The 24590-nt window shown below is 45.6% G+C and overlaps 1 protein-coding gene across 2 annotated transcripts in view; it reads left to right on the forward strand.

Annotated features, from left to right (window-relative positions):
- Positions 1-24590, forward strand: part of HKDC1 (hexokinase domain containing 1) — a 39879-nt gene that overhangs the window by 9418 nt on the left and 5871 nt on the right. Inside the window, exons 3-15 of one of the 2 annotated variants that reach the window (XM_010852209.1) lie at positions 1017-1165; positions 1258-1377; positions 5351-5446; positions 7230-7329; positions 9522-9705; positions 13024-13179; positions 14270-14503; positions 15499-15803; positions 17376-17521; positions 17621-17740; positions 20727-20822; positions 20992-21091; positions 22488-22671. In XM_010852209.1, coding sequence (XP_010850511.1) covers positions 1017-1165; positions 1258-1377; positions 5351-5446; positions 7230-7329; positions 9522-9705; positions 13024-13179; positions 14270-14503; positions 15499-15803; positions 17376-17521; positions 17621-17740; positions 20727-20822; positions 20992-21091; positions 22488-22671 — 1990 coding nt within the window. The remainder of the gene's footprint in view (positions 1-1016; positions 1166-1257; positions 1378-5350; positions 5447-7229; positions 7330-9521; positions 9706-13023; positions 13180-14269; positions 14504-15498; positions 15804-17375; positions 17522-17620; positions 17741-20726; positions 20823-20991; positions 21092-22487; positions 22672-24590) is intronic. The other variant, XM_010852210.1, reaches the window with a different exon arrangement.

Consider the following 24590-nt stretch of genomic DNA (forward strand, 5'->3'; position numbering starts at 1 on the left):
GTGGCTGATGCTAAAGACACTGGCAGGGTCCTAGGCAGGAATTCTGGCTGGCTGGATGCTGATGACTGAGTTGAAGTCATCAGGGTGGGCCACCCCACCCCAACATGTGTGTCATTCCTACCATCTTATTAATAGCATCTGTCTTATACTGGGCTAGGTCATGTTACATTTTCTCCTTTTGGAATGACTCTGGCCCAAAATATTAAGCATCCTTGGCTCCTTAAGGGCCAGGATTAGGTGTTTGTCTCCCTTCCCTCCTAGAGTATTTTCTCTGTCCGGGAGACTGAGGCTTGTATGAAGCTGGTTTCTCTTCCCTGAAATCCTCCTGTCTCTTCTGCCTTATTTGCGTTTTGTGGAGTATCAACTCTCCCTTCCTGGTTGTGGTGGTTGTGGTGTGCCAGAATAAGCTCCATCCTCGAGGCTCGTTTCTTTCTTTCTTTTTTAATTTTTGGTTGTGCTGGGTCTTTTTGCTGCCTGCAGGCTTTCTCTAGTTACGGTGTGCGGGCTTCTCATTGCAGCAGTTTCCCTTGATGCGGAGCACAGGCTCTATATGATGGGCTTCGGTAGTTACAGTGCGCGGGCTCAGTAGTTGTGGTGCGTGGTCTTAGTTGCTCTGCAGCATATGGAATCTTCCCAGACCAGGGATTGAACCCGTGTCCCTTGCATCAGCAGGCGGATTCTTATCCACTGTACCACCAGAGAAGTCTCTCAAGGCACATTTCTATTACCGCCTGCCAAAAGTGCATTCACATTTCCCCTCTCCCAGTGAACACATTTATTCCCAGTGGGCACGGCTGAGGCGCCAGAGGCAGGCAGACTTGGGTCACACCCCAACTTTGCCCTTCACTGGGAGGGTGCAAATCAACAGTCACACTTCTAGAATCTTGGCACACGGGCATACCTGGCTTGTGGGGGTGTGAGAGTTCGTATTTATCACAGTCCAACTTCTAATGCAGAGCTTGTGTATAGCAGACTCTCAGTAAATGATAACTTGTGGGGGTTTATATTTTTCATAGAAAATGGGGAATTTCTCTCCCTGGATCTTGGAGGATCCAAGTTTCGAGTCTTGAAGGTACAAGTCTCTGAAGAGGGGAAACGAAATGTCCAGATGGAGAGTCAGTTTTACCCAACACCCAATGAAATCATCCGAGGGAATGGCACAGAGGTACCAAGGCCGGGGGCTCTGTGAAGGTGGTCCTTGGTACCAAGTTTCTGGATGACCTTAGCCCTGTGTGCTATGCTTTCTCTTCCCTGCAGCTGTTTGAATATGTAGCTGACTGTCTGGCAGATTTCATGAAGACCAAAGAACTGATGCAGAAGAAATTACCTCTTGGCCTAACCTTTTCCTTTCCCTGCAAACAGACTAAATTAGAAGAGGTAAGACTGGTGCAAGGGAGGGAATAAGCTGTGTAGGATTTGGGTTTGGGGCTGGAGAATGTGGCATGTGCGGGGGTCAGGCTGGGAACAGGAAAGATCAGCAGGAGTTTTCTTGTTTGTTTTTTCTTTGTTTTTAAACAGTGAGGCAGAGAATATGGTACCACGGCTGCCTTGAGTTTACATTTACCCTGGGCGCAGCACAAGGAATGAAATGGTTTCACCACTAAGCTCAGTGGTTCTCAGACCTTGGTTTAGTCAGAACCCCTGGTGGGCTTGTTAAACACAGATTGCTGGGCCCCATGCAGGAGTTTCTTAACCAATGGAGCCTTAGATTTGTATTTTTAATATTCACTGGGTGGTATGGATGTTGTTGGTCTGGCGACCACACTCGGAAGCACTGACACAGTTAACTAGAATAAGAAGGGGAAGGCTGGGGGAGTCTCCCTCTACAGTGAACCCTTAGGAGGAGGGCTGAGGTGGGGTCCCTGGAGTGACAGTGTTACTGAGCAGACCTGGTGTCTGGGATGTACTCTTAGCTGTGCAATTAGCCAGCTGGGCACTCGGGTAATCCACCTCTCTATGCCTCAGATTATCAGTTTGTAAATGGGGAGAAGGTAAACCTGATCTTACGTGAATCTGTGAAAATAAATAAGGGGCCATATAACAGGACAGGGAGCTTTCTGGGGCCAGGAGGCTATTGTCTTGAGTCAGGTCTCCTGCCTGGGGTGATGGTCCCTGAACTCTTGCTGCCCAGACAGGTCATGGCACCCAGCTCACAGCCAATCCATGGACCCACCTTGACTTGGGATGTGTTTGATGTTGTTGCCTTGAGACTTTTATTGATTATGGGATAGTGGAAAGGGAGTGGGTTTTCACATTTAATAGACCTGGCTTTGAATCATGGCTCAGGACCTGTTGTGTCCCCTGGGCAAGTTACTTAACTTCTTGGGTCCCTTGTTTTCTTATCCGTAAAACAGGGATACTGTCTACTCGCTGGGCTGAGGTGAAGCTTAGACAAAGCTTCTGTAATGTGCTGAGCACTGCGCCTGGTGCATCGATGGTAGCTTCAGTTTTAATGAATGTCCCCATACAACTTGTCTCTTCATGCTTTTGTACCTTGTCCCTCAACTGAACAGATATTTCTGGAGGGCAGGCACTATTTTATATTGTTCTTCCTGTCCATTTCTAGGGTTTCAAGCGCAGTGTCTTATATTTAATAGCTGCTTGATAACTATCTGACAATTGAAAGGTGTAATCAATCTTTTACTGGGTTCCATTGAATGGGAATTTACCATTATCTATCTATACAGGATATGGGCTAAGGTTTACTGATTAGTTATTTTCTAAAGAAAGAATTGGTGGGGGGTGGAAATAGTGTAAAGGTTTCAGGAAAGTTAGAAGAGGCCAGGTGGAGCTTTGCTTGTCTTTGCAAGTTTAAAGGACAGAGTTCCCCCAAGTCAGTAGGGGCAGTGGGGGGAGTCAGGAAATTAGGCCTCAATTCTCCAGATAGTTAAACACCTCTTATTTGAGCTTAGGAACAGAGACCTTAAGAAGAAGGAAGATTATGATAATGATGATAGACTATACCTCAGATTTTTACACTTGTACTATGTTGAACCCTCCATGTGTATAACCTCATTAAAATCCCAAAGCAATCGTATGAGGCAGATAAAATTATTTCAATTTTATATTTGAAGAAACTGCAGTTCAGAGAGGTTAAGAGACTTATCCAAGGCCACACAGCCAAGAATTGCTCAGCCCAAGCTCACAAACTCTCTGACCACACTGATTTTCCAAAAAGACAGAGCTCTAGAATGTTGTTTAAAATGCCACCAGGCGACTCCCTGGTGATCCAGTGGTTTATTCTCTCTGCTCCCAGTGTAGGGGGGTGCAGGCTTGATCAGTGGTCAGAGAACTAAGATTTTTACATGCTGTGCAGCATGCCACACACCCCCCGCCCAGAAGTAAGTAAATACAGTTGTTTTTAAAAAAATACCAACAGGTGCCTGAAAGCATTTTGACCCATTTTGTGTTGCATCCCAAGGAGAGTTTTCGGATGACATTTAAACTAGGAAAGGGTGGCTTGATTATATCAAGTAAAGGTGCAAATGTTTCTCTTCCAAGTCTAGTTGAATTACTTGCATTTTATAAAATTTCCTCCCAGGTTGCCTTTCAGAGAAGTCTAAAGCAGAAAAGTTTCAGTCATAAGGAAATGCATTAGTAATAACAACCAAGAGTGGGCATAGCTGTTTAACCACGATTCTGCTGCATGTAAATTTGTGACATGAAAATAAGGGCTTTGGAGAAGGTGCAGTCTGATCAACCATGTAGGTACAGAAGGAGGTGGGAAAGGGAAGACTTCCTGAGGGGGTGTGACTGAGGAGGATTCTTTGTGACACTAAAAAACGATTAAAGAAGATCAGGGCATTGGACTTAAAGGACAAGGTCATTTTGTTGTTGTTTTGTTTGTTTAAATGAGGAAACAGAAAAGTCTTAATCAAAGAAAAATTTCTGTGTGTGTATGTGTGTTTCTGATGATAAAATGGCAATATTTCTTAAAGGTAGGGGGGGAAAGAGAGAGAAAAGAAGGTCGGAATTGAAAACTTTAAAGAAGAAAATAGAAATCTCCTCTAATCCCAACCTTCAGAGATAGCCACTACTAGAATTATTGGGTTTTCCTTGCAGTTATGAAAGTGTTAGTCACTCCGTCGTGTCTGACTCTTTGGGATCCCATGGACTATAGCCTGTTAGCCTCCTCTGTCAATGGAAATATCCAGGCAAGAATACTGGAGTGGGTAACCATTCCCGTCTCCAGGGGATCTTCCTCAACCAGAGACTGAGCCTGGGCTTCCTGAATTGCAGGCAGATTCTTTTCTGTCTGAGCCCCTTGCAATTGTATCTATATTGAATACTGGTGCTATGCTGTATGTACAGCTTTTTTTTCCCACTTAACACTATGTCACATGCATTTATTCCCCACTCCGCCATATATCTCCCCTTAACAGGTCCCACATTGTCCCTGGCATCCTTTTTGAGGGGATACCACCAAACAATCTCTCACTCCTCTGTCCAGCGGGGCAGGAGTTACCATAGCCCAAGAGGGCAGAAGTTAGGGGGAGCTACCACTAGGTAGCGCTGTGGTGCAGGGAAAAAAACCTGATCTCTGAAGTGGGGGTGGGGGGTTAGAGGGGTGTGGGGGAGGGGGTTAGTTTCAGAAACCTGCATACCAATTGGGCTGTCTCCTTCACTGACTACGAGACTTGGAGCATCTTCCTTCTTTTCTGAAGCTTGTCTGCTTTATTCATAAGCTGAGGGGGTGGGGCTAGTCAGGGAGTTTGTAAGTTTGGGCTCAACTCCTCTCCACTAGGTAACCTTGGGCATTTTTTAATCTGCAAGTTCTCCTTCAGTCTGAAAAATCCTGTGATTATTTGCTATGTTAGACATGAAACTCTTTGAGAAATGCCACTTGTAAGCAGATAATTGATAATGCATATTGAGATCCATTTTTCCAAGTTGGAATTAAGTCCCCAGAAGAGTCTTACAAGGTAACATGTTGGTTCTGTTTGTGGACCTGGCAAACTAGACATTCTGCACACATCATGTGTCTGCCACATTCCGGGCACTTCCATCAGAACACTCCTGTGGCAGGGAGGTGATGTTTCCATTTCCAGATGAGTAAACTGAGGCTCAGGGAGGTTAAATTATTTGAACAGTGTATTATGACCCCAAGCATTCTGACTCTGCAGCCATTGTTCTTTCTGCCCCTGTGTATAATATTTTAAACTGCTCAGATGAGAGTAATACACATGTCAAAATTATTAGAAAAGGCCTCTAAGGAAATGAAAGAATTGGTGTGACTCAACTTAAACAGAAGGCTACAGAGGACCCACTGTAGTAAGCATGAAATTTCTGCAGCTCATTTTCAGAACTGCGTGCCTTCTTTATTTTGTCTGGATCTAATATCTTCCCCCAGGGTATCCTGCTTTCATGGACGAAGAAGTTTAAGGCGAGGGGAGTTCAGGGCACAGACGTAGTGAGCTCTCTGACCAATGCTATGAAAAGACACCAGGTAAGGAACCCATCTGAGTGTGGGGAGCTCCCCTAGTTCTGGCCCTTATCTCTTGTGGGGGTGGGGAAGGGTTGTCTTCTACCGTGCCTGCCCTTAAAGGAGAATCAGAGAAGGATTTGATCTTAAGAAAGTTCTCACTGTAGCACAGATGTGGCCAATTTGGATAAACCCTCCTGTGGGCCTGGTATGTGGCAGTTACTGTTGAAGGGTGACCCAATACTTCCCTGGGACCTCCCCAGCTGCCACAGCCTCTTCAGGGGGTCTTGGTTAGACTTGATGCTGCGTGATGCTCCAGCCCTCACCTTTCCTCTCTGAAGCATGAAAGGTCATTTTCTTTCCTGTCTGGTTCTCTGTCCCATTTTCCGCACCCTACTCACTGAGTATCTCTATTTGTTGGATACATTTTACAATAATTTAAAGAACTATTAAAGCAAGCCATGCTCCTGGCTGAGCTGAGTACACAAATTAACCCAGTTGACTTGTTACACTGACAATGTGAGAAATATTTTGAAGTATACCCTTCCAGTCTTTTTTCTCTTTAAAGTTGCTATCATAGTCTTTTATATACTTTTTCTCTTATTGTTTTCATTTTGCTTTAAAATGCTCTCCCAAACATTGTGGAACCGTGGTACAATAACCCTAGTTGACTTGATAGAACAGGAAACCCCTGGTGCTGCTCACGGAGAGGACTTGGCTGCGGCTGGTTAAAATGTCCCTGTGGGCGGGGACTTTGGTGTTTTCTCCTGGAGGCACCATTCCTCCTAGGATAAACATGATTCCTCAGCGTTCTTCAAGCACTGGCTGGAGTCCTGGAGATGTGTCCCTCATGTTTTCATTGCTCAGAGGCCTTCACCCATGAAACAGGAGCATGGGTTTCATTCACTCTTCAGTCTCAATTGCTCTTTTTCTCCCCTGAACCTTAAACCTTGACAAAGTCCTTCTTTCTTTTTTTTAACAATTTAAATTTTTTCTAGAAGATTATATAACTTAATTTCAATATACGGTCATTAGAAGAAACAGAAACAATAGAGAGGAATAACAGTGTATACATCACCAAATTGGGCCGACAACCTACGTCCACACTTGAATGACACTGGGAAGTCCTAAGTAATAGCAATCTGGAACCCCAGCTGGCAAAAGGGTCCAAGGTGGTGCATCCGCACCATGGATGAGACTTCAAATCGCAGTTCTGCTTATAAGCAGCCTGCAAACTGATACTATTAACCGTTTTTCACATGAAAATGCAGCTCTTGTTTTCCTTTATCTTTTACATGCTATTCATTTCAACTTGTGAATCTTAAGATTCCTTAGACCCTAGGGGACTAGCGAGGTCTCCAGGGGCTTAAGAAAGTCCAAGACCCACTCCTTTTCTTATCTAAAGTGCCACTTGACTTGCTGGTAACCACCAGTGTGCTTGCAAGCAGACATGTAGTTCTGCCAAGGTCGGAAGTCAGTCAGAGGCCTGCTCCCCTAATTTTGAATCTCGAACAAGACTACCTCCATTTTAATTTCCCTAACAGTTCTTTCCTGTTTTGCTAGTTCATCTTGAGTCACAGGTGTGTAGGATCTAGGGGTCAGCAGGAAAAGTCAGAACGTCTTGACTGAAGGCAGACAACGGCTGTGGGGCAAAGGCCTTTTTTCTTACAGGCAGGCCCAGAAGACAGGATCTAGTGATTCTCTCAGCCAGGCACCTTCGTTACTTTTGCTTCCCCTATGGGGAAAAATAAGGAAATAGTGCCTCTCTCCCACACACTGATGCCCTCTGGGACTTGTGTTCCAACAGGACTTAGATGTGGACATCCTGGCTTTGGTCAACGACACCGTGGGGACCATGATGACGTGTGCCTATGACGATCCCTACTGCGAAGTTGGTGTCATCATTGGTAACTCAATTTGCCTTGCTCTTTGGAGGTGGGTTGAAAGGGGCTGGTTTGGGGCTTAGTTTCAGGAAACTCTGAGTAAATTCTGTGGGAAGAGTATTGGTGGTTTCTACTTAGAAGAAGCAACATAGGGAGATAGAAAATTAATACACGCATTCATTCAACAAGTGTTTACTGAGTTACCATTGTGTGCTAGGCCTTGGGCTCTGTGTTGGATTCTCGATGGTGAGAGTCCCAAAGATTCCTGTACTCAGTGAAATTTTCAGTGCAGAGGTGGGTGAGAGACCAAAATGGCCTAAACAAATCACATTTCAGGTGGTTAGTGTGATGAGGAATATAAACCAGGGTGATGTGACTGAGAGGGAGGGCAGTGGGGTTGTGAGGTGAGACCTCACCGAGGGCTGACATTTGAGCAGGGACCTCCGTGATGAGCAGGAGGGAGCAAAGCAGAGATGGAGAGGAAGCAAATCCTGTGGCCTGTGAGAGGGGAATGAGTCTGGGCTGCTTGAGGAGCCCTAAAAGGCTGAATGGTTGTGAATCAAAGCGAGTGAGGCCACTCTGGTGAGAAAGAGTGGCTGGGACTGGGCAGATCAACTAGGACGTGGGACACAGTCCCTGGAAGGTCTTTGACTTTAAACCCACGGGAGAGAAGGCACTAGAGGACCTTGGATGGTGGATGGACAAGTGGGGTGTGCGTTTTGGAAAAGCTCGTTTGGCTGCTGTGTAGAGAATCGACTACTGGGGCTAAGGCCAGCCAAGAGGCCACTGCATTCTGTGGTGCAGGACCAGCGGGGCCACAGCAAAGTGGGAGTGTCCGTGGGTGGTCTCAACACCTGAGCTGGAAGGGGGCCCTCCCGGAGGGGTCCGTGAAAAGGGCTGTGTGGGGTCAGTAAGGCCAAATGGACTGGATTTATAGGCTGTTCTCAAATGTCTCTTCAACCCTCCTATTCCTTTACTACTATTGGGGAAAGTTTTCTGACTTGTTTTTTCCTAATTTGCATCTCACTCTCCTCAGTCTGACTTTCCCAAAGAGTAGGATCTTTACATCTGGGGTCTTGATTTGCCTTCCAGTTCCTGGAGCCCCACACCTCAGAATGGGCCTGGCGCTTGCCCCGCATGGCACCTGCCATGGTCGGCTGTGTCTGTCTTACTGACTGTCTGATAAACCTGCTAAGTGGGTGCCAGTGTCTGTACTTTTCTGAGAAAAGCCTTTTCCGGATATTGTATTACAATCTGATTGCCTACGTCTCTTATTTCTCATGTTGCCTTTAAAATCCTGAGACTAAATATCAGCCAGGGAAAGATACTTAAAATTAAAACAACAATAACAACAACAACAAAAATAGCTTTACTGGGACTTCCCTGGTAATCCTGTGGCTAAGACCCCACATTTCCACTGCAGGGGGCACAGATTTGGCCCCTGGTTGGCCAACTAAGATCCCACATGCCACGTGTCACGGCCAAACAAAGATTACCTTTGAAGCATAGGGTTTGAAGCATAAAAACCCTCTCATTTAGGTAATAATTAGTGATTTTAGTGAATTTATAGAGTTTTGTAATCATCACCACAGTCCAGCTGGAATGCTTCCATCATCCCAATATATCTCAAACAGGTTGTACCTATCTGCAGCCACTCCTCACTACTCAAGTGTTTGAGGCATTTCCTTGGAGCGAATTTATGTTTGAATAATGCATGTTGCTCTCTTATGTGATAGCTCATCACTGTCAAAGATAAGGATGTAGCTTATGCTAGGAACAATTTGTGGCAGGCTATGAGTAAGGAATATTTTTAGTATCAAATAGAGAAGAGGCTAAGTGGCACAGGGAAAGGATTAAAAATATTAGTGAGTCGGTGAATTTTTAAAAACATGAGATTCAGTTTACTCATCGTCCTCTCGGTAAATGTGCTCAGTCAGCTTTCATACATATTCATCGGGACTTCTTCACAATTGACTCCATTCATAACAGCACACCATTAACACCCCGACAAGTGTGGACTTGACATGTCAGCTTCATTCCTCATGAACTCCCGGGCTTGCCAAAGCTGCTTCCCTCAGCAGGAACCAGCCCCGGGAGTGCATCAAAAGCACTTTGTGGCGCTTTCAGAGGACTCTCGGGCGGTTGAGGGCTTCCTCTGTCTTTGCCCAGCTGGGAGCCCTCGTGTCTGTCCGTTTTCTCTCTGCTCCCTCGTCCAGGTACCGGCACCAACGCGTGCTACATGGAGGACATGAGCAACATCGACCTGGTGGAGGGTGACGAGGGGAGGATGTGCGTCAACACCGAGTGGGGGGCCTTCGGGGACGACGGGGCCCTGGAGGACATCCGCACCGAGTTCGACCGGGAGCTGGACCTCGGCTCTCTTAACCCCGGGAAGCAGCTGTGAGTACCCTGTGCTGTAATCTGGGCATCGGCACCAGTGACTGTCCACTCACTCAGGTACGCTTCATACCTGGGAGACTCCTTAGCTGTCGCTTGTTCTCCGTCACAGGGAGTTTAAGAGGCAAGGCGTGTATTGATATTTCAGTTTCACCAGATAGATGAGGAAAGGGAAGCCAAAGAAACTGAGTGACTTCTCCCAGGTCATATCCCTGATCAAATTCAATCCAGAGGCAGGGGAGAAACAGCTGTGAACCCGGTGACTCAAGTCCTGCCTTTTTGGCCCATTGGAATGAATGGTCACAGAGCAAATCAGTGCAGCCCGAGGAAGCACACATTCCTCATTTGTGTTTCCGGGCTCCCCTGCACCTCACTGTCTCCTAGGCCTCATCGCAAAGCACCTGGTGTGAGTCCCTCCCAGCCTCAGGTCTCATGGAGACTTCTTGCACTCTCATCCCACACCCACATGTGGTATAAGCCTTCAGGGTCTGCCTCAGCTCTGACTGTATGCTAAGCTCCCTGAAGGCAGCTACACTTGGGAATTCCTTTCCTTTCTACACATAGCGTCTTTACACATTGTTGCAGCTTTAAGTGTTTGTTAAAAAACAAACAAAAAGTGTCTGTTGAATGAAAAAATGTTTGCGATTTAAAAAAATAATTTCAGATTTATAGAAAAGTAGTGAGAATAGTACAACTTTCAGTCAAATTCCCAAACAGTAACATTCGATCTGTGTGTATACGTATATACACAGACACATACAATATACATCTGTATAAAACATACACCTGTATAAACACATGTCTGAATGAAATTATTTTTCTGAACCATCTGAGACTACAATTGCAAATGTAGTATCCCTTCACCCCTAAATACTTCAGAGTATTACCTGAGAACAAGTGCATTTGCTTATATAACCAAAGTGTAATTATCAAAATCAGAACATTAGCATTTAATCAGTTCTAATATCTAATTTATAGATCTTACTCAAAACTCACCAGCTGCCCCACTAATGTCCTTTATTTAAAAAGAAAACTTGTCCAGGTCCAGGATCACACATTATATGTTGCTGCCGTATCTCTTTCACCTCTTTCAATCTTCTGTAATATATTTTTGCTTTTCGTGGTCTTCAAGAATACAGACCATGTGTTTCACAGCATGTCTCTCAGCTTGTAGCTGACGTTTCTCATGACTGGATTCAGGTGGTGCATTTTCAGCAGGACTATCACACAAGTGGTGTGTGTCCTTCCGGGGCATCACATCTGGAAGTGTATAATATTTATTCAGTTACTGGTGACACAAATTCAAATCACTTGATTAAGGGAATGTTCAAGAGGTTTTTCCACCACAAGGTTATTCCCTCTGTAATGAATAAGCATCGGGTGAAGAGATACTTCGAGACTATGCAATTATCCTATGTTTCATTAAACTTTTACTCTCTAGTTTTAGCGCCCATTGATGAATTTCTAGATCCATCATTCTCTCTGCAGTTATTAGTTGCTATTCTACTGTAAGGAATACTGTAAGGAAGAGCTATCTCCTCTACTTACTTTCTTATACTAATATGGATTCTTTTATAATTTAATGAGTTATAATTTTTTCCTATCATTATTTTATCATTCCTTCCTATCAATTTTGTTTTTTCAGATTTAGCCAGTGGAAGCTCAAGCTAGTCCCTAAGTGCTTTTGACATGTTCCCATCACTACTGTGAAGTAGCTCAGTCATGTCCGACTCTTTGCGACCCCCGTGGACTGTAGCCTACCAAGCTCCTCCGTCCATGGGGTTCTCCAGGCAAGGATACTGGAGTGGGTTGCCATTTCCTTCTCCAGGGATCTTCCCGACCCAGGGATCGAACCTGGGTCTCCCACATTGCAGGCAGACGCTTTACTGTCTTAGCCACCAGGGAAGTTGCTCCTTATACTAATATGGATTCTTTTATAATTTAATGAGTTATCATTTTTTCCTATCATTATCATTCCTTCCTATCAATTTTTTTTTTTTCAGATTTAGCCAGTGGAAGCTCAAGCTAGTCCCTAAGTGCTCTTGACATGTTCCCATCACTCTTTAAGTACTTCCTTATTTTCTTGCACAGTAAGATGCTCCAGGCTCACCATGTACTTTCCCAGTCCCAGCAATGGAATCAACCATTTTCCCAAGAAGCCCTGGTGAATAAACATTTTAAGTACCTCCTGGAAACCACTCAACACTAGAAGTGAATATCTGAGGAACGAATTTCTGCTTTTGATGTACTTGTTCCCCAGCACACACCCATTCTGCTGGTGACACAGAACAGTCACAGCCTAAGGAACTGGGTCCACTGTGAGGACTTTAGCATCCTCACACTATTCATTTCACTTAACATAATTCCACTATCCCAAGCTCAGCTGGGATTTCTTTCTATTGTCTTCTATTTTTGCAGTGTTTTAAGACTTTTTATAATGAAATAGATAAAGTTGATTAGGAAACTGGTTGTCCTTGATTTTGTATTTTATTATGTTTGCAGAATAAAAATTATATTTAATAGTTTACTTGGGAAACAGTAATTGCTTGTTGTATGCAGACTGAAAGTCCACATGTGGGTAACGTGGTGGGACATTTCATCCATATTATTTTGTGTGTGTCTATAGATTTTATTTTATTACTATGTTTAAAAATTTTATTGGAGTATGGTTGATTTATAGTGTTAGTTTCAGGTGTACAACAAAGTGATTCAATTATATATATACATATATTCATTATTTTCCAGATTTTTTCCCATATAGATTATTACAGACTATTGATAGAGTTCCCTGTTCTGTACAGTAGGTCCTTGTTGGTTATCTATTTTACTCATATTATTGTGGAACCTCTCTGAGGCGATCTAAGCCCAACTAACAGACGCAACATCTTTTTCTCTTGGGCAGAAACATGTAGGAGTTGGAAAAAACTTCAAATTAGGATTTGTCATGCTGTGGTTAGTGATCTTGGGAAAGTACCTAAATTCTCTGAAGTTGAGATTCCTTATATCTGAGAGTGGCACCCCACAGTTGAGTGTGATTTGAGATAAAGATTCTTGGACTCAAGCACTTTGTGATCAGAAAAGAATCATAGGTTTCCTCTAGTTCAGTGTTCCTCTTTTATACGAGGGGATAATGCAGCTCCGAGAGCTGCAGTGGGCTCCGAAGGGCACCTCAAGGTGGGGCAAGGACTGAGGCCTCCTGACCCGGAAAGAGGCCTTTCCACTACTTGTGTTCCTGACCATGGGCCATGGCTCACGGGCTTGGGAAAGGAATGCTGCATAACCAAAGGCATTGCTGCTACTTATCTGTTCACCAAAATGTAGGTTTGAAAAGATGATCAGCGGCCTATACTTGGGTGAACTCGTCAGGCTCATCTTGCTGAAGATGGCCAAGGCAGGCCTCCTGTTTGGCGGTGAGAAATCCTCTGCTCTTCACATTAAGGGCAAGATTGAAACACGGCATGTGGCTGCCATGGAGAGGTGAGCTACTGGCAGGGTCCCTCCCACCTTGACTCTGAAGAGGGTAAGGTGGGCAGCCAAGGCATGGTGTGCTCATGGGAGTGGTGCATAGGAGGAACCAGATCTTCTTCTTCACTGGGACGATTTCAGACCTGTGCACAGCTTCAGGTGGATTAGCAGTGCCTGTCATGCCTCACATGTGGCTTCTGGTTGGTTTCAATAGCCAGGTTTTCTGCTGTTGGAGGTTTACCCCCTTCTTATTTTGCCTTTTTCCTCCCTAAACTGGTGATATAACCTTTTTAGGGTTGCAGATCCCTTTGAGAGTCTAAGTTCTGGACCCTTTACCCCCAAAATGCACACTTGCACACAATTCTGCTCATAATATCAGGGCATCTTTGGAACCATTAAGGCCCTAGCATGGAATCCAAGTTAAGAATTCCCACTACAGCAATAATCTTCTCTACCTGCTGCTGTCAGGGCCTGCATTTGGCTTTGGCTTTGGTGATTAGAGAGAAGAGCTCACACAAAGGTCTGCAGTAGGGAGCTGACTGCTGAGGCTGACTGGCCCCGGTTGACTCAAGATCCTGTTAGAAACCCTGGCACTGCCCTGAGCTTTGCAATCAGCTTAGATTCTGAGCTCAGCAGGGTGACATCTGACTTCCAGAATCTGTTTATGCAGAGCTTGGCAGGGACTGAGTTTCTATGAAAGGCAGTGCAGTATAGGGTGCTTACAAGGGTGGGCTCCTTAATCTAACTGCCGGAGTTCACGTCTTGACCCTTGTACTCACCAGCCGTGTGCCATGGACAGGTTACCTACCCTGTCTGTGCTTCAGATCCCTCTTCAGCACAGTAGGATAATGACGGTCCTCCCCCCAGGTTTGTTGTGAGGACTAAGTTAACACACATGTCAAGTCCTTAGACTAGCACCCGGCCCATAGTGAGTGAGCAATAAGTGGTGGCCGCCATGATCATTGTTGAATCATCATTATTATTATAAGATGATGTGCCAGCCTGTTTATGGTCACAGTCCCGAGAGGTGGGAACATTCTCTCTGAGGGGGATTCCCATGGGATGGGGCAGTGTGATCCTCTCATTCCTGTCCCCTGGCCAGGTACAAAGAAGGCCTAGCCAATACGAGAGAGATTCTGACAGATTTGGGCCTGGAGCCGTCCGATGCAGACTGCATTGCGGTCCAGCACGTCTGCACCATCGTCTCCTTCCGCTCGGCCAATCTCTGCGCAGCCGCCCTGGCAGCCATCCTGACACGCCTCCGGGAGAACAAGAAGCTGGTGCGGCTCCGGACCACGGTGGGCGTGGACGGCACACTCTACAAGATTCACCCCCAGTGAGTGCTGGTCTCCGGCCCACACCCTCCGCAAGCAATCTCCCCTGGAGCAGAGTCCAGTTTTCTTTCTAAACTAGGCTGCTTTTCTGGGTTTCCAGAACCAACCATATTCTATGGTTCTGAGATTATAGAGCAAAGGGTGAATTCAGAGATTACATTCATCTAGCTGGCAGGGCTGCTTTAGGGGATCATTCTTAAAGGAATATTTTGCTAAAGCCAATAGCCTGAACTACCAAGGCCATCCATCTATGTGCTTATCCATCTATCTATCCCTATATTCATCTATCTATTATTGAATACTCACTATGTTAAGATAGGAAAGTAAGATATGTCCAGTTATAAATGGGGCAATAACTGGATGGCAGAGTTTGCCGTGTTCACATGAAGGATACCGGAAGGAAAACACAGAAGTAGGGAGAATGAAAGCCCCTCTGACTAACAGAGGTGTAATTCAGTCAGGCATGTACACCTGGGGAAAAAACCTTTTCCTTGTGGGCAGAGATGATGTTCAATCAATATATTATGAGTGTATGCATGCTAAATTGCTTCAGTTGTGTCTGACTCTTTGCGACCCTATGGACTGTAGCCCACCAGGCTCCCCTGTCCATGGGATTCTCCAGGCAAGAATACTGGAGTGGTTGCCATGCCCTCCTCTAGGGGATCTTCCCGACCTGGGAATCGAACCTGCAGCTCCTGCATTGCAGGCAGATTCTTTACTGCTGAGTCACCACGGAAGCCCATATACTAGTTGTAATATTAGTGATAAAATAACCACTTCTTTGAGGCTTCCAAGGGTCCCTTCCACTCCCTCAGATGACCTGGACCCTACCCTAGTCACCCCCATCATCTCCCTCCATCCAGCAACTAAAGCGGTGAGCCTTGGCCCAGCAGGGCTCCCCAGGACGCTGTCCCACTGCTCCACCTGTATCTGTTTCTATTGGCTGGGCCCGGGCCTTTATGGTTTTTACATATTTTGCCATCACCCCTGCCTCCAGATACCCGAAACGCCTGCACAAGGTGGTGAGGAAACTGGTCCCGAACTGTGATGTCCGCTTCCTCCTGTCAGAGAGTGGCAGCACCAAGGGGGCTGCCATGGTGACTGCAGTGGCCTCCCGGCTGCAGGCCCAGCGGAAGCAGATTGATAAGGTGCTGGCTCTGTTCCGGCTGACCCAAGAACAACTTGTGGGCATTCGGAACAAGATGCGGGTGGAGTTCGAGTACGGGCTGAAGAAAGATACCCACCCTCTGGCCACAGTCAAGATGCTGCCCACCTACGTCTGTGGGATGCCGGATGGCACAGGTGGGCCCTGCACCGCTCCCTTCTCTGATGGGCCACCCGGAGCTCCATCCAAGCTCCTTAAACCCAGTTAGGATCTTTGTTTCAAGAGCCTTGTGTTCGTCTCTATAATGGAGGGAGGGAGAGTACTCTGCTGAATCTGTTCTTTGGTTGATCCAGGGCACTGGCAGTGAAGAATACCTAAGTTAGGTTCCATGTGTGTGAAGACCCAGATGCTGTCCCCGGGAGCTACCATCTGGACACGTGGCATGTCTGGCTGGTCTTCCTCCCTTTCCTCCAGCTTTCTTCTCTCCTGGGGCTTGGCTGTCTTCCTCTCCCCTCTCTTCATTTTCTGCCCCGACTTTTCTGATACTTGATCCTTTTCCTGGTCCTCTGTGCTCAGCTGACAGGAGCTACAGAACAGTGAAGTCAGTTCTTTAGACAAGTAACTCATCTCTTTGCATCTCGTGAATCTCACCGAGATATACTGATCTTTGTAAAATGCTTCATCTCTTTAATTTGCTTTTGACTCTTTAGTTTCATTTTGTGCTCACAACCACTCTGTATGTTATGTAAAGAGAGAATAATTCCCATTTTATGGATGCCAAAACGGAGACTCAGAGAAGTTAGGTGACGTACTTAGGGTTACACAGCTGTACTTGGAGTCTCTCAACAACAAAGATCTTTTCCAGGGCTAGTATCCTTCGAGTCTACTTGGGGGAGAAAATGAGAGCAGGAAAAGACACTATTCAATTATTCATTCTTTCATCTCTTTTTTCCTTTTGCCTCCATTCCTCAAAGTTTCATTAAGTACCTGTTATAGGTCAGGCTCTGTTGTGGGCACAGGGACAGAGCAGTAAAGAAAACACAGTCCCTGCCTTTATGGAACCTTTGCTCTGTTGGGCTGACAGACAGTAAGCAAATAAACACCAGATGATGCCATGTCATAAAGGGCTATGAGGACAAATAGAGCAGAGTCAGAGGTAAGAGAACTGGCCGGGAGTGAGGGCTTCGGCAAATTCAAGGAACAGTAAAATGACCAGTGTGATTAGAACAGAGTGAATGAGGCAGTCAGCGAGAGGAGGGACACACAGAACAGACTATGATGCCCTGAGATGTCAGAGAAGCAAGAGGCGCTGCCCTGGGTAGTAATGGGTGTTGGACTTGATATGGTTTCTTATCAGTCTGGTGGGGGTGTGGGAATCCAGGGATGGGAAGAGCGGAACAGAGATCATTTCAGGCTGGGGATGAGCAGTTCCTCTAGGCCCTGCAGACAGAATGGACGCACCTTCCCAAGTCTACTGTAGTCAGGTAGCCTGACCTGGATTCACCCTCAGAGGTTCCTTGAGTATAAGTATTATGCGTGGCTGTTAGCAGACACCAAGGAAAGCAGGCTGGCCTCAGATGGGCTCAGGATGCCCGCCCAGGGCTCTGACACCATGCTTGCTGACCAGCACGCCCCTTTGGCCCCCGAACCTCAGGCCAACAGGCTCTAGGCCTGCTCTCTTTCGGCATCTCTTCTTCCCCCAATGCCTGCACACGAGGCCCTGCTTAGTGCATGCTGGTGGAACGCCACCCTCACTTCCTCTACCACAGAGAAAGGAAAGTTCCTCGCCCTGGATCTGGGGGGAACCAACTTCCGGGTCCTCCTGGTAAAAATCAGAAGTGGACGACGGTCAGTGCGGATGTACAACAAGATCTTCGCCATCCCCCTGGAGATCATGCAGGGCACGGGTGAGGAGGTAACTGCCGGCCGGGGGTTCACCCTCCAGGGGGCCAGCCTGCCATCCACCCCGTCCAGTGCACGTCCAGTACGACTGCTGCTCTCTCTCTCCCTGCAGCTGTTTGACCACATCGTGCAGTGCATCGCCGACTTCCTGGACTACATGGGCCTCAAGGGAGCCCAGCTGCCTTTGGGCTTCACGTTCTCATTTCCCTGCAGGCAGGCGAGCATTGACAAGGTAAGACGGTCCAGCCTGGCGGGCCTCCCTCCTGCACCCGGGGAGTCTCAAGGCAGCTCTGAGTCACTGTTCACTTTATTTAGGGGTCTCAGGTTCAGGGCAGCTGGGGAGACATGATCAAGAATTTAGACTATTTACTTTTTTTTATTTACTGTGTTCCATTTTCACTATTACTGTATTATGGATTGAAGTTTGCAAGATGCTTTCGGGTTGTATAAAAAGACACATGGATAAAATTATTGTTAAAAGAGAGGTCAAGTCATATTATCAAGAGATAGGAGGGAATGACCAGTTAAGGCAAATTATAAAACTCTTAGTGTGTAATATTACATGTATCTTCCTGGGTGGTCATTATAAACAGGGAAACACAGTACATTGAAAGGCTTTTATTGTCTGATGAACAAAAGCTTACCAATGCTTCTGAAGAAATGCATTTCTTTCCTGATATTAGACTCTCAGGAGACATTGATCACATTGACACATATTTTGTTGACACTGAAGAACTTCATGGATGATGATTTTAATAAATTGTTCATAATAATTTAGAAACGTGTATCACATGACTTTCTTGGATAAAAGCACCATTCACCTGCTCAAGGAGAACAGAGTACCCTCCTGCTCTCTAAGAGGCTTATGTCAGTCAAGCTATCTGATCTGGTGTAAAAGCAGAACAGCACTTTCAATTTACAGAGAGAACCCTGGTCAGCACAGCAAGGCAGCCAGAGAGCTCATGACGATAATAAGAATGGCACCAAAGATTTAAGACTCTGTTTGATCCAGTCAGTGTCTCCATGATGTACACATTATTTTTGTTTTATTTTACCATCTTTTATTGTGGTAAAATTTAGATAACATTTACCATTTTGGCTGTTTTTAAGTGTACATTGCAAAGGTAATGCATTCTTGTATTACTGCTGCTGTTAAAATTTAATACACATAGAAATGGAAATTGGGGGTGGAGGGGGGAAAAGCCACGTGCTGCTGTCCATGGTCCTGAGTGGTCCACAGGCACCAGGACACAGCTGCTCCTCCTGACTTGGGGCACTGGGCCTCCAGGCCTCCCTCCCAGGAGTTCTGACAGGTTCACGAAGACATAACTAAGAAGGAAGGGAGACCAAGGGAGAGCTTGGAGCAAAGACACCAATGGCTGAGGAGGAAAAAAAAAACTTTCTTTAAAAATAAATGAAATGTAATGGCATTGAAACATGTATAATATCATGTATGAAACGAGTCGCCAGTCCAGGTTCAATGCATGATACTGGATGCTTGGGGCAGGTGCACTGGGACGACCCAGAGGGAGGGTATGGGGAGGGAGGAGGGAGGAGGGTTCAGGATGGGGAGCACGGATTATACCCGTGGCAGATTCATTTCAATGTTTGGCAAAACTAACACAATATTGTAAAGTTTAAAAATAAAATAAAATTAAAAAAAAATAAATGAAATATAGATTTACAATACTATATTAGTTTCAGGTATATAACATAGTAATTTGATATTGTTATAGGTTGTACTCCATACAAAATTATTATAAAATACTGACTATATTCTCTTGCTGTACATTACATCCTTGTAACTTATTTATTTTATACCTAGTAATTTATATCTTTAAATCCCTTTCACCTATTTTGCCCCTCTCCTCACCCCTCTTCCTTCTGGTAACCAGTAGTTTTTCAAAAAAGAGAGACTTTAAAAAAATATGATTTTGTATAATTGTAACTAATTAGAAAGATTTTTCAACTGGGGTTGAATCTCTAAGGTTCTACATATATTCACCAGGAAAGGAGCAACGAAGCCTAGGTTCCCAAGGACTGTGGAGAGGAGAGGGAGCCCGGAGCTGAGGGCCTCAGGGTGAGGTGGCCGTTCATCCCCTGGGGTTGGGGGTACTGCCATTAGAGTTTCTGGCCATCTCTCCTATCCCAGCTGCTCTCCTGGCCTAGACACCCCAGCTTTCCCTGCACTCACCCACCCCCAGCTCTAGGGGTGTGGAGTTTGAGGCTAGATAACTCTTGCTTCTGGCTAACAGTGTAACCATCTTTTTAAAATTAGAAATACTTTTCCTTGGTAGTATAAAAAGTTAGACATATTAATTTTAGGAAAATCAGAAAATATGGACAAGCAAAAAGGAGAGACTGAAAGGTACCTATAATCTTACACCTAAAGAGAACCACCGTCAACCCTCTGGTGTATGCATTGTTCCAGACCTTTTTCCAGATTTCAGTGTGTGTGTGTGGTTTTTAAAAGACTAATAGAATAATTCATCATCTGTATTTGTTTAATGTGAGTTCACTTAACAGTGTATGGTAAACATCTTCCTCTAATGGCTAACATTCTCTTAAAGGATTATATTTTTGTGGCTATAGAGCATTTCCTATATTGATATACAATGATAGATCCATGTTGTTGGAAAGACAGAATATGTGTGTGTGTGTGTGTGTGTGTGTGTGCGTGTGTTAGTTGCTCAGTTGTGTCTGACTCTTTGCGACCCCATGGACTATAGCCCACCAGGCTCCTCCATCCGTGGAATTTTCCAGGCAAGAATACTGGGGTGGATAGCCATTCCCTTCTTCAGGGGATCCTCCCAACCCAGGGATCAAACCACATCTCTGGCATTGCAGGCAGATTCTTTGCTGCCTTAGCCACCCATTTTTCCTGTGAAACAATGCTTTGATGAACATTTTGTAGCTTTATCTTTGATCATGAAGATGTGATTGATTGGATAAATCAGAAGTGGTCTTTGTTCTGTGCAGTCATGGCAGGGAATGTGAGTTGATGTAAATTTCTGCAGTTATTCCACTCAGCAGTAGACCTTGCCTGAGCATCATGCCTCATGGTGCCTTTGGGTCCAGTATTAGGGATCCAAATGGAAGCACAGTCAAAAGCATTTGACCAGCAGTTAGCTGCGGTCCCTTGCATCTATTTGATGCTGAGGTTGTGCAGTGGTTCCAGCAAACTACTGCTCAAATGAATTTGCCTTCCTTTCTTTCAGGGAACACTCATTGAGTGGACCAAAGGCTTCAAAGCTACTGACTGTGAAGGGGAAGATGTGGTGGATATGCTCAGGGAGGCCATCAAGAGGAGAAATGTATGATATGGCATTGAAGCTCATACCTGACCTGTCCTTCCCCAAGGCCCCTGTGCTCTGTCATCAGACACCAGCCCTCGACTCTGGCCTCTGCCCACTTCAGTCTGATGTGCCGCTCTTGAGACTGGCCTGCACATCCTACTTACAGCAGAGCTCTCTTCCTTTTCAGGAATTTGACCTGGACATAGTTGCAGTTGTGAATGACACAGTGGGAACCATGATGACCTGTGGCTATGAAGATAGTAATTGTGAGGTTGGCCTGATTGCAGGTAAGTGATCAGGCGTGTCCCATTGGCCTGCTCCCATCAGATCTTTTGGAAGTTACCTTTTAACATACTGAGGGGCAGGGGGCCATTGTTCCATTACATAGGGGCTCTGAAGCCAGCTTTGTCTATGCCTGAGATGAAGTTAAGATTGGGATTTCAGGTCTCCTAATTCCCAAGTCTTTACTTAATATCTTTTTCCCTAAGGGTTCTAAGCCAAGGTTGTCCTTTCTGTTGAGGAAGGAGAATAACATAGAAAGAGGGAGCTTTCACATTTGGGCCTTGGGGCAGATTTTACTGGGTGGAGGGAGACCACAGTTGGATCATGTTGGTTGGCCTGGAGCTGAGAGAGCTAGATTTTCATTCCAGCTCCAACTTGTACCTCCTCTGTTCTCTGACCTCTTCTGGTTGTCAGAAGGTGCACAGGATGGGGAAGAGTTGGAAAGAAACCTAGGAGAGGAGCAGGGAGTGGCCTGAGGTATGATATAGGCATTTTAGGAGTCTTCCGGAAAAGTCTGGTGGTGATTAAGGGCAAGGGTAGATTCCAGGGGAATGACTGTAAGTGGTGAGGGGACAGGTGGCATTTGAACATGTGGAGACAGGGGCAGTGGTCATTCCAAGTGGCAGGCACTGGTTAAGTAATCACAGAATCTGAGAAAGTTGTTCCAGCTGGTTGTCTGGGTTTCCTGAGGGTAAGTAGTGCATAGCACAAGGAGACGGGGATATACTGAGATGTCTTCAGTGCCAAGGAGAGGTTTCATCTCACTCTAAACCTTGCCTGCTTTGTGACCTTGGGCAGGTTCTTATTCTGTCTGGACTTGAGCTTCCTCATCCATGGGAAAGGTTGGGCTAGATCTGGGAGGTCAAAGAGGTGAGATTTGTTTGATTGAAGATGATAATTACCTGGACTGTTGTCTTGAGAATAGTTCTGAGACCAGGTCATGGACAAAGGAGAAGAGGGTGGCTTTCAGATACCAAGTGTCTGCTTATCCAAGACTAGATGGTTCCTCATGGTCCCTTCCAGCTCCGCTAACTCTGTGACTACTTGGGGCTCACTTTGTGTGCCTGTGGCTTATCAATAATGAGGAGGGTGAGGAGGAGGATAATGGTATCACAGGTACAAATTCTATTTGGAGAAAACTTACAGACATCATCTCATTTTTTTTTTTTTTTTGATAACAAATCTGTAAGGCAGGCTTTAGATCCTTTTTACAGATGAAGAAATTGGATCTATGAAAGATGAAATACTTGCCTGTAGTCACCCAACTATAAATATAAAGCTGAAGTCCACACCCAGTTGTATCTGACTCCAAACCTAAATTCCTATCTACTGTACCCTGCTGGCTCTTTAAGACCTAGTGGTGTCTTCTGAAGACTAAAGTCCCTTTGTGATTCCTTCTAGGAACAGGCAGCAACATGTGCTACATGGAGGAGATGAGAAACATTGAACTGGTGGAAGGGGATGAAGGGAAGATGTGCATTAATACCGAGTGGGGAGGATTTGGAGATAATGGCTGCCTAGATGATATCCATACCCAATATGACAAGGAGGTGGATGAGGGGTCCTTGAATCCTGGCAAACAGAGGTGAGAAGGGGGTGTGTGTCCATTTCTGTAGGTCGTCCAACTTCAGCAGATCTATGGGGGTGCCCTTTTCATATTAGAGATATTTGTATAGTTTGTATATTTATGACAACTCGTCAGATGTCAGTGAAGTGTCTAATTTGAGCAAAAGCAAAGATGGCCCGGTAAAGAATCCTCGTGCAATGCAAGAGACGCAAGAGACACAGGTTCTATCCCTGGGTCAGGAAGATTCCCTAGAGACGGAAATGGCAACCCCTTTCAGTATTCTTGCCTGGGAAATCCCATGGACAGAGGAACCTGGCAGGCTACAGCCCATGGGGTCACAAAGAGTCTGACACAACTAGAGCATGGACACAGCAGCAGCAAAATTTATGACCAGTTTCCAACAAACAGAAGGTGTGCCTTTTTCTAATTACCATAAGGTTACCATAGGGTCTAGGGGTGGCCTTGGAAATGAGGCCAAGGTTGTCAGGAAGTCTACTCACCGTGGCCTCGATGTCACACGGCAGGGGCATGGTGGGCCTCTCAAGGTGGGTTTCTACTAAGTCCTGTTTAGAGGTCGACATCCTCAGTCTTTCAAGAGCAGGCTGCCAGGTTGCTGACCTCTGTGGTTCTGGGGTTGGGGAAGTAACTGCAAGTGAAGGATGGGAATCCTGCTTCTCAGCCATGATGTCATGTCCCAGCATGGGTCACAATCACTTGTAAGGGTTATTCCAATTGCTAACCATACTAAAAACACTGAAAACAATGAATGGTTAAAAAAAAAACAAACACAAAACAGAGTACATTTTCATTTGCATTCTCATATAGCTTCTTTAGTAGGAGAGAAAGGGGTAGAGCTAGCGTGGGGGGAACTGATTATTAGCCTGGGCCCATATATTTCCACAGGGGTTGGCATACTTTTTCTGTAAAGGATCAGAGAGTAGTGTTTTACTCTCAGGCCATGTGGTCTTTGTCACGACTAAGCTCAGTGTCTTTCTATATAAAACAAGATGAAAATATAGATTGACTGTGAGACAATATCCAAGTGGAAAAGTTGAGCTAGGAAATGTGATGGGATGCCTGGGTCATAGATGCCTTGCTGACTATTCAACTGAGAACACTCAGTAGGAAGAGGCTTGACAAGACCAAGACCAGCCCTGGTGGCCCCACATCTTCCTTTGGCACTAGTCTTTGTAGCTGGGAGGCAGGCAAGTTACCGTAAGCCCAGCTGAACCAGGGGCCAAAATCACAAGGGACCTGAATTCCAAGTTGGGACATCCAAGTTTTGTGTCTGAATCCATTGGAGGTTCTCATTTCTGGAGTGGAGAGTGTTAGGGGGCAATATACTTGGATTTACTTTGCTGTCCCCATTGTTTGTCTAAGTGTTGGTTCCTTAGACTGATGAAATCCTGAGCAGTTAAGAGAACGCAAGTCCAGCATGTAAGCCTCAGGCACACTCGGATTTTCATCTGACCCTGCAGGCAGTGGGAGTCCAGCTCCACCTCACTGTTATTAATACTGTCACATGTACCTGGGCAGAGTGCCTGGTCAGTGCCTGTTGATTGTAGAGCTTCTTTTTCTCTTGCACCTTCCATCATGGAGCTCACAGCCTGGTAGGAAGAGGGAAGGGAGCTCATATTTTGGACCACACTTGGTGTGTGTATACACTTCAAATGTGTTATCTCATGGAGCGCAAGATCTAGTGGAGAAGATTTCTTCAAATACAAAGCCAAGGTAAAGTAGCTTGGGGGCCAGAAAAGGGACTTATTTTAGCCTAGTATCTACTGTGCACCAGATGCTTGGCTCCCAACAGTCTTGTGGGGTCAGTGCTTTGCTCCTGGTTTCATAAATGATGGTTTATAGTCCTTACTCAGGTCATGCAGCTAATGTGTGGCAAGCTGGAACTTGACTTCTGCTCAACATGTCTCCAAAGCCCAGCC

The sequence above is a fragment of the Bison bison genome, unplaced genomic scaffold, assembly GCF_000754665.1.
Source record: "Bison bison bison isolate TAMUID 2011002044 unplaced genomic scaffold, Bison_UMD1.0 scf7180017864309, whole genome shotgun sequence".
In the NCBI taxonomy this organism is placed as follows: Eukaryota; Metazoa; Chordata; class Mammalia; order Artiodactyla; family Bovidae; genus Bison; species Bison bison.